At 52.9% G+C, this 15,828-nt stretch overlaps 2 protein-coding genes across 4 annotated transcripts in view; one reads left to right on the top strand and one right to left on the bottom strand.

Moving 5' to 3' along the window:
• The first annotated feature begins 4,668 nt into the window (after window positions 1-4,668).
• ISL2 (ISL LIM homeobox 2) lies at window positions 4,669-9,065 on the top strand. The gene is made up of 6 exons (XM_090263697.1): window positions 4,669-4,726; window positions 5,497-5,686; window positions 5,795-6,054; window positions 7,466-7,752; window positions 8,248-8,415; window positions 8,784-9,065. The coding sequence occupies exons 1-6, from the start codon at window positions 4,669-4,671 to the stop codon at window positions 8,898-8,900; spliced, it is 1,080 nt and encodes a 359-aa protein (XP_090119823.1). The 3' UTR covers window positions 8,901-9,065.
• A 4,890-nt stretch (window positions 9,066-13,955) lies between these two features.
• SCAPER (S-phase cyclin A associated protein in the ER) overlaps window positions 13,956-15,828 on the bottom strand; it is a 115,382-nt gene continuing 113,509 nt past the window's right edge. For all 3 annotated transcript variants that reach the window (XM_090263625.1, XM_090263626.1, XM_090263624.1), the window contains one exon: window positions 13,956-14,078. In XM_090263625.1, coding sequence (XP_090119751.1) covers window positions 13,978-14,078 — 101 coding nt within the window. In that variant the 3' untranslated portion in view covers window positions 13,956-13,977. The remainder of the gene's footprint in view (window positions 14,079-15,828) is intronic.

The raw sequence follows: 15,828 nt of genomic DNA, 5'->3' as shown, positions 1-15,828 counted from the left end.
GGTTCTTGAATTCCAAAAATCTGAGAACCCCTGTCATACAAGAACAGTTCAATCCCCACCTTGAGGTCTTCCTTGGTTATTCAGGACTCACTTTACCTTTCTCTTAAAAAAAAAAAAAATCACAGTTTGGGTGTTTTCCCTCTAAAGTCACAACAATTAATTTTAAAAACTTGCAAAGAAGAAAATAGAAAACTGCCATAGTCCCAATTCTCAGAGAAAACAAATTTAATCTGAGAGATAGCCTTCCCTTGCATTTTTTGAGTCTATCACTTAATTTTTTAACAAAAAATAAGGTTATTTTACATGGGTTGTTCAGTTAAGTGGAACACTGTCTAGTTCAGGGGGAACTCTCCCCTGCGCTCGGCTGTCCTAGCCTCACCATGTATTGCCTTCTGTGGTCCCGAGCATTCCTGAGTCTGGGCCCATCTTCCCACTCAGAGCATCTTCCCTCAGGGCCAGGACCGTTCTGTGAGCATCAGATGGCCTCCTCTACCAGCCTGGCCCAACCTCTGGCCCTTTGTAATGTTCGTTCAGTACTTGATGGGTCCACCCACCTTTAGTCTCTTCTCTCCCTTGCTTTTTACAGCTGTGCACACCAGGATTCAGCTAAGTGAGATGCCTACAACATCAGGGGGAGTGTTATTATTTTGTTCTGAAGGTCTTTACAAGCATAAGGCATGTCTAAAGTGGCTATAAATAATTTATATTGTCCATAACTCAAGCTGATCAAAATAGAACTCATTACAGTGATGCGGCAAAATCCGGTACAAGCTGCTTTTCTGCTGCCTCCAACCCAATTACACATTCAGAACAGATGAAAATCTGACTGGATTCCCTCTGAATCGGATTAAGGCCCCTCCACAATCACATTGATCACAACCTGTGCATGATTAGACATTGGATAATCCCGCTGGACGAGAGCTGACAACCCATGTTCTATTATCTCACTTATCATCTATTTTTGGAATCTGCGGGTAGCTTTAGCCTCCAGAAGATGTTGTCCAGTGAAAGAGGGTCCTTTATAGTTTCTTTTGAAAAAGCATCGCTTGATGGTCGTTGACTAGAGCCAAGCATTTGGAGTCATTTATAATTCCAATTTGTTTCAGAATGACAAATAGACAAAATAGGATATGTTGGTCCTTGTTATGAAGGAAAACACACATATTTACCTTCTTATGAATGTGTGGGGAAAAGAATAAAAGGCATCCTTCTAAACCTTTAAAAGATTACGACAATAACTTTATGAAGAGGCATCTTCACGTTTGAGGATATATATGATAAACTATCTATCATTTGCTTTAGTATTATAAGGGCAAGCACCTATGACTAGTAAAGAGGCTGTAACTGGCCCCAAAGCCTGCAAAACCTAAACCCACAACACATCCACACATCTGTGCAGATGGAGGAGCTGCCAAGCTACTCAGAACCTCTCCCAGGCCAGTCAGCCAGTTGAGGTTCCACCTTCTGGAAAGACAGGAAAGATGCAAGTTTCCCAGAAGGCACCAGGCACAGCTCCTTCCCACGGCCTCTCCCCTCCCAAGATCCAGGCCTGGTGGGTTATCCTGGCAGTTCCATCAGGCCTGGGGTTTGAAGAGAAACAAAGGCTCCCAAGGGTTAAAAGGTGGGGGGTGGGCAAGGGTTCATTTTGTCACCCTTGTATAATGACCCTACTGATCCCCTAAGGACAAAAACGCTATAGATAGTGGGTGACTTTAACATATGTCCACTATAAACAAAGTGACAAACAAATGAGCGAGCAAGGCCATTCCCATCTGGACAGACTCAAGTAGCACAAGACGCTGTGCGTGTCAGTCCCCCTTTTAGTAGCTGTATTAGCTTGTGAAGGTGATTAGTTCTGGGACGCTCAAGGGGTAGAGCCAGCTTTGTGGGCGAGCAGGCTTTGCTTTAAATGAGACCATCTGCAATGGCTTTGCCCTGGGCCTGGCCTGCAGCAAGTGCTCAGTGTCTGTGGAGGCCCAGAAAGGAGGGGGCGGGGCCCAGCAGTGCACTAGGTACCTATTTGCTCAAAGGGAGTTAAGTGGGGGTGGCGGGGTGGGGTGGCAGTCAAGCAAGAGTGCCTTGGAGAGAGTAGGGACTTGGATATCAGGAGGCCTGGAGGCTGACCCTGACTTGCAAGCTTCTTCCTCTTCCCAGGCCTCAGCTGCTTTCTCTGAAACATGGTGGCTCCTACCCCACCCCCAATCCAGCTCTCAGAAGCCTCTGGCAGGTGATGATGTGAATGCCCAAGCCCTTTATGGTCTGTTCAGTACAACACGCCAACTTCACAGCAAAGAAGTGGGGGCCTAGTGGTGTCATGTGGGAGCAAGATGGAGGCAGGAGGGAGGAGAGGCCTGGTCCTTCTGTCCCCAGGGACCCCAGCAGGAAGAGCCCTTGTCTGGACCCGGGGACCATCTCTGTCACTTACATGCTTGGCAAGAGCTCACTGGACATCCATTTTCTTTCTGATACTCATGGTGAGGATGAACGCAGCAGCTCCCTCTGTATGTGGTGTGAGCTGCACCTGCGGCACTCCCTCTGGGAGTGTTCAGAGGCAAGACAGAGGACAAGGGCTCTTCAAGCAGGCTCTGGAGACAGCTGGTTCAAATCCTGGCTCCACTAGTGACACTACCTACGACAAACTACTTAACCTCGCCAAACCACAGTCACCTCATCTGTGGAATAGGGATGATTTAATAACAGTAACTCCTTGCTAGGATTGTTGGGGATGAGGACAGCCACGTGTGTGAAGGTGGCCCCATTAGAGTCCAGTCTGTTAGACATTATGATGCTGCTGCTCCGTGTAGGTGAAGGGCTCCTGTGTGGGCAAGAACGGGAAGGTGCGCCTGTGTGTGGGAGTGCACACAGGAAAGGCACAACACGCACAGAGGCTCCCGACCTGAAGCTACAGCCATCATAATGGTTGTCACAATGAACACGGATCGCGCACTTACTGAGTGCCAGGTTTTGTTCTAAGCCTTGTCCAGAGGATAGTTTAATTCTCACAATAGCAGGGGTAGCTATTTATCTTATCCCCCATTTTACAGAGGAGGACACTGAGGAACGATGCTCGCGGTCACAGTGGCCTGGCACAGACACTCGGACAGACGCTCGCCCCTCACTCAACCTCACAGCATTCTCCGCACCTCGCCCCTGCTGCCAACACATTCAAGATCAGCGCTAGTGGCCAAAGACCAAAGCGCGGGGCACAGCTCGGGGGCGCGGGGGTAGGGGGAGCGCTCACCCGCTGTGCGGCGAGTCACCACAGAGCAGAGGTTTTCTGCGCACTGAGGCCTGGCCCCGGTTTTCCGCCAAGCCTCTCCCTAAGCCCTTGGCCGCAGCCATTCCCGGCGCGGAGCCCAGAGCATGAGGCCAACCAGCCTTAGGTTTTAGCAAAAGGGCTAAGGGGCTTGCGGACACTTGGGCCCGGGTCTGGGAACCGATGGAGATGGTCCGTCACCAGGCGCGCACCAAGTCCTCCGCGCCCCTTTTAATGGGAAAGCAACGGCCACCATGGGCCAGTCTTTATAATTCATGGGCTCTCTTGGGACACTTTCGGACAACACCCACAGCGATTTCTTTGAAAGAAAGAAATGCCTGCGACGGACGGAGCATCCATGGCACCCTCAGTAAATTACCCGGTGCACCACAACTGTTTCTTGATTGTTTGCTTTTAAGTTGTGAAATGGAAGAGAAGAGTTTATAGAAATCGTTAACTCTGGAAGTGGGAAACACATTCCACCCCAGCATTGTTTCTAGAAGGAGATGTGCTATTGATGGTGGCGGTGCGAGGGTAGGATGGGGAATACCAGTGTCAAAATACCACCCCCACGCCCCACCCGCGAAAAGAAAATGCAAGTCAAGGCTGGAATCAGGATCCGTGAGCGTCTTAGGATTCTGCGCGCCTGCGTTCCCCACCCAGTGCTCCGGCTTGGAGAAGTTTTCCCCAGGCGCCGGTGGGGAGTCTGAGAAGAATTTATCCACCACCCTCCCCTTCTGAGTCAGGTCTCCAACCTCTAGACTGGACCCTGAGAACAAAGGAGCCCCAGAGGAGAAAGGTGACCAGCAGGATGGTGATGGTCCTGTCCAAACAGGCCACTCGTTCTCCATCTGGTCCCAAAATAGTGGATTTATTATTGTTGTTGTTGTTATTGTTATTATTATTTACGAAAGGGAGCATTTATAGGCGAGGCCCCCTACACTCCCCAGGTATCCATCTCCGCACTCAGGCGTGCCGGGGAAGCCGCTCCGAAAGTCCAGGAGGCAGCGCAGGGCAGGGGACTCCAGGTCCAGCCCGGACACCCGGCCCCAGCCCCGGAGGCTCCTAGCAGATTTCAGGGAGGGGGCTGCGCTCCATTGTTCACTCCGGCCAATCAGGCCGCCCCTTTCCTTGCAGCCAATCCCACGTCACCCCCGCCTTCCACCACGCGCGCCCACCCACCCGCCGCGGGTCCCCACTACCTCCCCTGCACCCCGGTTCTGAGGAGGCTGGTGACGCTGCAGGTCCCGCCCCCACCCAGCCCGGCGACTGCGTGCTGACGTAATGCTGCGTGCGGGCCTGTGCGGTCGGTCCTGCAAGTCCTTGCGGCCGGAGTTAGTTAGCAAAGAGCCGGCGGGGCGCGCGACCCTCGTCCTCCGCCTGCCGCACTCTTGGCACACGCCTCTGTCTGCATGGTGGATATTATTTTCCATTATCCTTTCCTGGGTGCTATGGGGGATCCTTCCAAGAGTAAGTCTTCTCTGGGTGTGGGTGTGGGTGTGGGTGTGGGTGGGTTTGTGCTTAACCTGCGATATTTCTGCGGCAGGAGACTGTTGAACGGAATCTACAAGTGGCTTCTATTTGAAAGGACACTGGGTGACAAAAAGCAAAACGAATGCCTTTCTCCTATAGGATGACTTATCCGTTGGAATCCGGCTGTTTTAATTCATAATTAAATCCTCTTTCTCGAGCCTGCGAGGCTGGCCTCGGGCTGTGAAATTTGCTTCTGTTTTGCGCTAAGGGAATTAGGTGTGAGTTAGGGGTGTGGGGCTCTGGTTTGCTCGCTGGTCTCTCTGTTCTTTCAAATAAGGACTATTTCTCCAGCTCAATATGGGACATTTAAACCAAGAAATGTCAGAGAGGATGCGAGCAGCCTGCGCTGAAGCCGATGTGCAGTCGGGGCAGGCGGGCACCGCTGTGGGAGGGAGGCCAGCGTCCCGCTCAGTGTGGACGCGGAGGGTCCGCAGCGCTTCAGTGTCCCTTTACTTTCTTCTCACCTACAACATTGGCTTTTAGCTACAGCACAAATCGATAAAACGACTGTATCTAAGTGAATGTAATAAAAAAATTTTGTGGGGTGGAGGAAGGCTTTACAAAACCTATTCTGGTTTTTTTTTTTTTTTTTTTTCCGTTTCCAATTTTCCGGACCTTTAGAAAGTCCGCTTCCTTTTCCTTGCCGGGAGGGCCAGGGCGGCCAAGGCCGATCTGCAGCTGGGCCTGACTTGAGCCCTTCCCGGCAGAGAAGCCAGGCACCGCCACGTGTGTGGGCTGCGGGAGTCAGATACACGACCAGTTCATCCTGCGGGTGTCCCCCGACCTCGAGTGGCACGCCGCCTGCCTCAAGTGCGCCGAGTGCAGCCAGTACCTGGACGAGACATGTACGTGCTTCGTGAGAGACGGGAAAACCTACTGTAAACGGGACTACGTCAGGTGAGGCTGCAGGGACCCCGGGGACTGGCCCGCGGGACGGCGGCCCTCGCCCAAGCGAGTAAGGCCCGGATGCCCGAGGGCCGCTGACCGCCCGCCCCCCGCCCGCAGGCTGTTCGGTATCAAGTGCGCCAAGTGCCAGGTGGGCTTCAGCAGCAGCGACCTGGTGATGCGGGCGCGGGACAGCGTGTACCACATCGAGTGCTTCCGCTGCTCCGTGTGCAGCCGCCAGCTGCTGCCCGGGGATGAGTTCTCGCTGCGGGAGCACGACCTGCTGTGTCGCGCGGACCACGGCCTCCTGCTGGAGCGCGCGGGGGCCGGCAGCCCGCGGAGCCCCGGCCCGCTCCCGGCGCGCGGCCTGCATCTGCCAGGTGAGCCGCATCCGCGAGCGGACGTGTGCAGAGATTCTGGTGCTGGGACGGAAAGTTGTCCCTTGTGTGTTTATGTGTGACTGCAGAACTGCGTGCCAGGAACACGGCGGGGCGTCTGTGCGGGGAAACCGTAAGTGGATTCCCCTGAGCCGGGATGGTGTGTATGAGTGTGCGCGGGGGGGGCGGGGGGGGGATCGTGGAGAACTGTGTTCTCCGTGATTACGACACGAGGGACGCGATGCTAGGAGCAGGAGCGGGAATGACACCAGGAATCTGCAGTGGTGGCTGCGCGGAGGGGGCGGCGGAAGGACCAGCGCGGGGCTGTGCTCAGCCGGCCAGGCCGCTCTGAAAACTAACCACCCAACTAAGGGCTGGTGTCTCTGTTCGTGTTTTGAGGCTCAGTTTGATGAACTTAGCCAAATGCTTATGGGTGCAGAGGGAGGGAGATCCCAGGGCCCCCTCCCCACCCCCACAGCAGGGGATGCGGTGGGTCTTGATGCAGCCGAGTGCCCCGTGAGGATACACGTCCCTGGCTGGGCTGCGCCCGGCCTGCGTGTGCTGCGTTGTCTGACACCGCTCCTTCTCTCTCCTGCCCTCCTTTTCCACCCCTACACACAGATTTACTCGGGCTGGATGGGCTGTTCCTAAATATTGATCTATAAATTCCTGGCGCGGGGGGGCTGAACACACCGAGACAGTGCGGGAGGAATCCGTGGGTGTGCGGGCCTGGTGCAGACGCGGGTGTGCGGCCGGGTGTAGCGGTGTCGGTGCACTGTGTGCTCCGATCTCCCTTTTGTTTGTGGCCGGCCGCAGGAATCCGGGCCCATCTACCCCGGTGGAGAGAACCCAGGGCCGGGCGAGGGCAAGGATGGCGGCAGCTGGGCCAAGATCCCTGGAACCCTGAGGGAGGAGCCGCGCCCAGGCCGGGTGTCCGCGGCCTGGTCCAAATGGCCTCTGAACGAGGGGGAGGCCACTCAAGGGTACCAGGGAGTGGGAGACAAGCCCCCAAATTCCAGCAGCACGGCGCATGGGCTCTGTGGGGCTCCCTTCCCTCCACCTCCAAATCTCGGGGGCGCCTCCATCCCGTTCCTCCAAAACCTGGACTTCTTTTGGAGGGCAAACCCCGTCCCCTGTCCCGGGTTGTGCGGGCCCCTGCGGGCACCCGGGGGTCTAGTAAGTGCAGGAGGCTATGCCAGGGAGGGTCGGGGGCTGAGGAAGGGCCGACAATGAGCACCGCCTTCCGGGTGGAGCGAATGAACAGAAAGGGGGACTAAGGACACAAGGTACAACGAAATGAACGAATAAAAGAGAAACGAAGTGGGGAGGAGGGTTCGTCGGGCTGGGCCGTGGGCGGGCGGGTGGGTGCGGGGCGGACAGGGTCTCTCGCTAACCGCGCGCCCCTCCCGCGCAGAGCCCGGCTCAGGCCGTCAGCCCGCGCTGCGCCCGCACGTGCACAAGCAGGCGGAGAAGACGACCCGCGTGCGGACGGTACTCAATGAGAAGCAACTGCACACCCTGCGGACCTGCTACGCCGCCAACCCCCGGCCCGACGCGCTCATGAAGGAGCAACTGGTTGAGATGACCGGCCTGAGCCCGCGGGTCATCCGGGTCTGGTTCCAGAACAAGCGTTGCAAGGACAAGAAGAAATCCATTCTCATGAAACAGCTGCAGCAGCAGCAGCAGCACAACGACAAGACGGTGAGGGACCGTGGCAGGAGCGGCGGGTGGGGCTCGAGTTCTGGTCCCGCATCTGCCCGCCCTTTTCTGGGCGGGCTCTGGGGAAATGGTGAGATGGCGTGTGCCTTCAGAGCGAGGCTTTCTGTGGGATTCGGGGCTCCTCAGTTACTGTATCTGAGCTCGAGTCTCCTTGCCCCCGCGGCCGACCAGAGTTGCGGTGGCTGGAGCTCAAGTGGGGCCGGTCGTGTACCCCGTACTTGGCGAGAACTGGGACCCAGGCCTCGCGTTCCCTTGCCCGGTGGTTCCTGGCACTGAGGCCGGCCTGTGGCGGCGGGTTTGCGGCCCGGGGCATCCTCGCTGGGGACGGAGGGCTCCCTCTCCAGGGTGCGGCCGCGTTCGCGCCTCCCCGCAAACCGCTGCAGGCTGCAAATGGCGAGCCTCAGTCTCAAAGGGGGCGGCGGGAAGCTCAAGACCTAAGTGGAGCGCGCCCCACCCCTACTTCTGCTTGTCCCGAAGAGCCTGCAGGGACTGACCGGGACGCCCCTGGTGGCGGGCAGCCCCATCCGCCACGAGAGCGCCGTACAGGGCAGCGCGGTCGAGGTGCAGACATACCAGCCACCGTGGAAAACGCTCAGCGAGTTCGCGCTGCAGAGTGACCTGGACCAACCTGCCTTCCAGCAGCTGGTGAGGACCCGGCCTACCCGAGCGACCTCAGGACTTTAGACGGGGTTGGGGTGGGGGTCTTCCCGTGGGTGACCTGCTGGGACAGCCGCAGGCAATCGGGCGGTGAGCGGGAGGGGAGGGCTGCAACCGCACCCTGCACCCCAGCCCATAATTCGCTCTAAACCAGGTCTCCCTGGATTAACGCGCTCGCAGGAGAGGTGGAGGGATTCACCAGCCCGCACCCCCGTCCTAATAGCCCTGCGTGCGCTTGGGGACCTGTCCGATGTCTCCGAAGGGCTTGCTCCCAGCCTGCGGCGCGTCCCCAAGGGGCATCCTACTCGGAGCCCCGACCCGAACGCGTCTTCACCGCTCCTACCTGGTGCCCCCAGGTCTCCTTCTCTGAGTCTGGCTCCTTGGGCAACTCCTCCGGCAGCGACGTGACCTCCCTGTCCTCGCAGCTCCCCGACACGCCCAACAGCATGGTGCCGAGCCCGGTGGAGACGTGAGGGGCCCCCCAGCCCGCGGACCGCGCATGCTCCCTGCATGAGACTCGCCCGTGCTCAGGCCGTGCCTGCCGAGAGCTCTCGCCCCTGTCCTCGTCATTATTGTCGCGGGAAGAGCAAGGACGGAGAGAGGCGTCCGGACGGCCCGGGCGCCAGGACGCACCTGCTTCCACCTGCTCGGCGGGCCTGCCTCGCCTCAGCCAGAGCTCGGGGTCTGCTAGCGTTACCCCTGCCCTCTCCTCTCCCCGCGTCCGCGCCCCCGAGGACGGACAGCCGGGAGGGACGCCCCGCGACCCCCCGAAGCGCATGATTGCCGGAAGCAGCGGAAACGAGACTTACCTTGACACGCGTTTAACTTATCAGCCAACGGAGAACACAGCGCGTGCGGCGCTGACGACCGGAACGTAAGTTATTGTTATTTATTGTAAGAACTGCCAGTTCGCAGTGGGACGAATATTTTCATCTTAATAAAAAAAATATAATAACCTGAAGCGAAGAGGCTCCCGTGTGCTGCCGCCGCGGGGGGTCGGGCCTCGCCTCCGTCCTCGCGCCGCGCGTCGAGCGCCGCCGCCCCGCGTGTCCACGCGAGACCGCCCGGCGGGGATTGGGCGCCGCGCGACGGGCTGCCCAGCGGCGATTGGACGCCGCGCGTGGCCGGGCCCGGCGGGGATTGGACGCCGCGCGAGGGGCGGGGCTGCGTGAGCGGCGCGCCCCCTGCGGCTCCCCTCCCGCCGCAGGGGCTGGTCCCTGGAGCGCGCCCGGCGGGCGGGGCGACCCCTGTCGGGCGGGAAGCTGAGACTCTCGGTGGCCGCCGTGGGGCGGACTCGGCCCTGAGGTCAGGCTCGCGAGGGCGACTGCGGCTCCTGGAGCCCCTCGTTGGCCGGTGCCCCGCGCCCGCGTGTCGGCCTGGGGCCTCTACGGGCTGGGCTCACTGGGCGTCCTGGGCGCTGCTGGCGGGCGGAGGGGGGGCTCTCCGGTTATTAATTCCCGTCTAGACGGAGGACAGGCGCGCGGCGGCCCCTTATCTGCGCCGGCATCACCTGCAAGCGATACAGCGCGGGAGCCACAGGGCCCTGCCGGCCGCGAGTCCACCAGAACCAGTCTGGCGTGTCTTTGGTTTATTTTCTTTCCAGTCCCGAATGCAGGGGCGGGGATGGCCCGGGTCACTCGGTGTGACATTTCAAACCCTGCCACTTGTTTTCTTGAAAACTGGCTTTAGAGGTCGCAGGAAATAACTGAGAGATACCGAATCTCCAGCAGCCCCGGGCAAGCACACAAAACGCAGGCTCAGGTTTTACCCTTCAGACAGTTAACCCTTTGGCATCCTCACCGGTGGGCGCGGGTCTGCCAGCCGCCAGCCAACGCGCTGCTGGAAGAACCTCGGGATTGGGTTTGCTTTTCCTTGTCCCTCCAGTGAAGTGACCCACAAGTATATCCTTATGGGCCCAGGATTGGTTTTGAACGATGACAACGCCGAGTATGGGACAGTTGCCCTCTTAGCTCAGGGACGAAAAATGTGCCTGAGGGGCACCTGTGGTCGCGGGACAACAGTAAATGCCTTTGGTTAAAAGCCACGGGCTGCTCGGAGGGCCGAAGACCAAGGTAGGTTTACTAGCAGAGCTGATGGCAGGATCCCGTCATTCCCCCACCCCCACCCCCACCCCGCCGCCGGGTTGGGGATGGAAGGCTGGAAAACTGGCTGGCGATTATTGGAAGTGGGAGGAGGTGTGGAAACGGAGCCACATTTCTATTTTGCTTCCTGAGTCAAAGTGATGCTAGCACAAAAATTAGAATATTCCCCTTCTTCGGGATTTAGAAAATGGTGTTGCAAACTTACAGATAAGGGGAGAAATGTGTAGGGTTAATGAGGACCAGCTTTACCTCTTAAATATCCAGAACCGGTTGTAATAATCAGGATTATTTTTGGAGACTTCGTTCCCTTTATTTGGACCATTCTCTCCCAAACAGAAACACAGATATTTTCCTTTTACCTTTGGCTGCCTAAACTCCTAGCTAATTTCACGTTAGAAAACTTCTGATTTATCCAGAATATTGGGATTTGTCATTAAAAAAAAAAAAAGGGAAATGGGTTCTTAAATACAGAAGAATTTCATTGAGGTTCATCAGCTCCGACTTTTGCTTTTGACATAGACTACAGTTTAATGCTGCGAGTGGGAACAGCTGCAGTCATCTCTTCCTTTATCATCCAGAGAGCAAAAAATCTAATTCCTCCTTTTGCTATTTGAGCATGTCTGTTTCGGGGTGTTGGGGAATGATGAAAGTGGTTACTGTACATTAGGATGCCTGCAACTGCCAGGATTACTGTATAGAACAGCAGGAGCTCTTCTGCAGTTTGTTGCTAGCCAGGCATAGGGGCGTATCCTTTCCCATGTAGGTTCCCTGGTGAGGTGTCAGATCTATGGCTGGTTAGTTACATTAATATCAGTTTTAATGGTTCCCAGATCATCTTTAAACGTCTTCTGTAATACGGTAGGGATTTTCTTGTAAATTAAATTATCTGTAACAATGACAAGTGTTGTATTTTATATTTACTGAACTTTTAAAGGGATACCCAATGGTGTAGCAAAAAGTTCAGTAAAAGAAGTCATAGGTGGGAAATGGTAGTTATTTAACTAGATTCACTTTAGAAGAAGACAGTTTGAGAATATTTATCTAATAATTTGGATAGCTCTATGAAATTGAGGCAGGAAAGGGATTCCGAGATGGAAAAGTTTATGGCTATTATACACAAAACTAAATACATATTGAAAGGCAGCATACTTCTGGGAAATTCAGTCCCTGTGCCAGTATCTCCAACCAACTTGAATATTTAATGGATTGTGGGACAGAAATCAGCCTTTCAGTTTTGAATAAGGAATAAAGTTCATTTTTATCAGAGCTGCAAATATTGGGTTGAAGTGAGACTGTCTAAAATTGTTCTCAAGAAAACATGAGATTCTGCTATTGCTGCTTTGGGGGGTGGGGGAGAATCCCCACACTTCTATTTGGCTGTTTCCTCTTAGCAAAGAGAGCAAGAGAATTACCTGAATAGCAGCAGCCGGGGAAAGGGAACAATGAGTGGAGAATAAACTATTTGCAGAGAAGTTGCAATGGAGTTGTGATAAAAGCAGGAAATTGAGTTTATTAAGCTGATGCAGGGAAGATTAGAGACTTTCAAATGCGGGTGTGATTGATGTAAAGGAAAACTCTTGAAGACACCGATTCAACGCAATAACAAGGGCTATGTACGCATTTAGAGACTAGCGCCTTGTTGACGGAGACTGTGCATTGATGCAGATAAATGGAGTCCGAATGGTAACGGAGAGAAAGGGCACAAGCACATACTCCTTTGGGAACCCGCTGTGGATTTGGGTGGGGAACAGCCCAATTTAAAAAACAAGTCTGGGACCCGCAGCAATCATGTCAGAAAGGCGGGAGTGCCAGGTGCATCTAGCCCTGGGCCCAGGGCACCTGCTTATGAAGCAGGTCCTCCGCTGGCGGGAGAGCGAGCGGTGGGGGAATGAGCAGAGCACAGAGTTTGGGCGGTCCAGTCCGAAGGCAGGTGACCCCCGTGTTGGGGTGCAGGAGTAGGAAAAGGGAAATGGAAGGATAGGGGTGGTGGGATGTAATGCCTGCCCCGATTCCTGAGACTCAAGGGTGGAGAGTTGACCGGGAGCTCCGACCCGCGGTTCTCCAGCTGCGCTGCGAGGGGAGGGCGGCGGAGAGGGGAGGGCCTGGCCCAGGCTCAGCGGGGAGGCGCGCCCGGCCTCGGCTCTTTCTTTGGAGCGGGTTCTGGCCCCGACTCCCTCCGCCTGGTGGCCCAGGGCAGCGAAACCATCCGAGATCGATCACACATTTACTTGGGATTGTGAACGGTTTCTGGGGCAGTAGTTACCGCTGACTCCATTACTTATGGCTTTTGGGCAAATTTCCGATTAGATGAGCAGCTTACTTTTATCGAGAAGCGTCTTGAGGCAATTCTTCTAACTATCTGGGCCTTTTCCCCTCTGCGGCCGCGGGTCCGGCTGCAGTGTGGACGCACCGGAATGAGGTCGCCTTCTGTTTTGGGTTTTGAAGTTGCACCTCCACTTTCTCTTGATTTGTAAAGCAGTAAAAACCACTCATGCGGGGTACTTCTCTCTGAACGTCAGTAGGTGGGCTTGCTTTTGAAAAACGGGAGAAACTCCTCTTTTCTAGCCCCTCAGCTCCAGTCTCAAATCTGATACATATTCAGAACAATTTTCACAGCCAGATCTTTGTTCTTGGTAATGTTTGATCCTTATCCGACAGAAGTGATTACCGATGTCACTCAGTGCCCGGCTTAGCGCTGGCCACTGGCCTCAGGGCCAGAAGCTGTGAGAACAGGGCAGAGCAGGTCAACGTCCCTGTCTGTCTTGTGTTTGACTTCACAATTCTTTCAGAAAATACTTCAGGATGACTCACTGGCTGATTTTCTTGGATTGGACTTTATTCGGAGAATAATTTCAGTTTGCACTGTGGTGGATGCCCGGCACTGCCTGGATGAAAGTTTAGGCAGATGGATGATCAATGCTCTAAGTTCATTTCAAATGGACCCAAAAAACATATATGTAATTAGAATGTAAAAGTGTTATAAACATCTTTGCTCCAGACCTTGAGGGAAATTCTGAACTGGTTAACTTTAAGTCTTTAATGAAGATACTTCTGGAGTTGGAGTTAGCATTTTCCTTTCCAATTTGTATTGCCTTAACAAGAAAAGTCACCATTGCAAACAGAATAAGTTATTTTATTACGAGAACAAAACAGACTTGCTAATTTTGTGTCTAATTTCACACATATTACAAATGCAAAGTATATAAGATTGAAGTTACCAAACTGCAAAATATTGTGCATAAATGAAATAAACAACTTGCAGAGTTAGCAAGTAGAACATTAAAGTATCTACAGTCATTATAAATAGTTCAAAATATATACCATATCTACAGTATAGGGGGAGAGTATAAACATGTGAAAATGAGTTTCTTAAGGAGTAGTTAGAACATTTGAGCAATTTGAAATATTAATAAGGGTACTCAAATATAGAACCAACCAAAGCATTTTTTTATTTTTCTTTTCTTAAGAAAAACTGTCGAGCTTCTTCCCAGGCCTGCTGAGGAAATCTGTTAGCCAGATCGAGATAGTCTTGGGATCCAAGGCATTCTCCTGAGAGGAAAATTGAAAAGAATTAAATGTAAAAGAGTTAAAATCCATTTGATATCTGAGTACAAAATGGAGACATAAACTTCAGATAAACAAAGACACAATTTATGTAAACAAGGTAATTGATTTATAGTATAAAATAGACAATATATTTTAATCACAATCTATGCTTCTAATACATTCAGACACTAGCCCCTATGTAAAACATTATGAAAACAATTTCTTTGGATTCCAGGGTAGGAAAATAGGGTAAAATTAATTTGGTGAACAAAATAAAATGACAGCCATATGTTCTATCATTAATTTAGCCTTGAAGGGGTAAATATGTTATGTAAACTGGACATATTTTCTAAAACAGTCTGTTTAATTGAAAACCTGCTTTTAGTTTAAATATAATTTTGAAAATGCTCAAATCTCACATTCAGCCTCCTAGAGGATACTATTAGGAACTTCATTGAGTATGATGTGAGCAAAGCAAATAATCCCATGACTGGGCACTCATCAAGCGGCGAGGATCTGAGACCCGGAATCTTCCTCTGCACTAAGAGTGTGGTGCTGCCAGGAGCTGACTTATACTTATGGGTTGATCTAGGCAATGGACTCAAAGCACCTTGAAATATTTTATGGGGACTTAGTAAAAAGTTCCCTTAAGCAAAAGGGGAACAGACTTCCAAGGTACAAACTGGCAACTTTGTGAGGTGTCATCTTTTTAAAAAAAACAAGTGAGCATGTTAGGAGCTGTCACCAAATGCAGGGGTAACTCTTTCTCAGCCCCCACTTGCTATTGTGTGAATTACATGCATTGTGGTTGGGGGAAGCATGGGAGTCAGAGACGGTCCCTTGGAAAAGAAAGAAGGTGGGGAGACTCCCACAGGCCTCACGGCCCACGGAGCAGCAGAGGGACTCATCCTTGTAGGAAGGAGAAAGAGGAAGAACAAAATGTCTATACTTTTTACTGGCAAAGAAATTGCTGTACAGTTACAAATAAGTGCATTAGATGATTTTTGTGGGTATTTTCACATAGCCAAAATTTAAAAAATTATTTTGTAAGCAATGGCAACAAATTATGCTGATTTTCCCAGTAGCCCCCAATAGGTTTTTTCTCTTTTCTTCCCTTCTCTTCTCTTCCTTTCTTTCTTTCTTTTTCTTTCTTTCTCTTTCTTCTTTTTCTTTTATGGCTGTGGCTGAGTCAGGGCAGAACTGAACCTGCACACTAATTCCAGCTTAGACAAATGATACTGACTATGATGTTGATTTAAATTTCTAAGAAGGGGCACAGCTTTCTGTTTACTTTTCAGAGTAACTGAGACAATAAAACATTATATATTTTCATGATATTGTTACAGGTTTATATTTTTTTCTCTGTACTTTTCAACACCTGCCCACTATAGATAACTCTGTGTTGTGTGTGTGTGAGAGAGACAGAGAATGAGAGAAAGAGAGAGAGAGAGTGAGAGAGAGAGCGTGTGTGTGTCCAAAGTGACTTCCCTCCTGTACTGCTGCCAAATGAGGACTAGTTGGTGGGTGCCCAACAGGGTCCTGCTGGGAGTGGGCCTCTGAATGGCCACTTTAAAGACTATCAAACTTCCCTGGCTGGTGTGGCTCAGTGGATTGACTGCTGGCCTGTGAACCAAAGAGTCACCAGTTTGATTCCCAGTCAGGGCATATGCCCGGGTTCCGGGCCAGGTCCCCAGCTGAGGGTGTGCAAAAGGCAACCACACATGGATGTTTCTCTCCCTTTCTTTCTCCCTCC

Source organism: Furipterus horrens, unplaced genomic scaffold (genome assembly GCF_987537825.1).
Source record: "Furipterus horrens unplaced genomic scaffold, mFurHor1.1.pri manual_scaffold_16, whole genome shotgun sequence".
NCBI lineage: Eukaryota > Metazoa > Chordata > Mammalia > Chiroptera > Furipteridae > Furipterus > Furipterus horrens.
This window is presented reverse-complemented; position numbering and strand designations above follow the sequence as displayed.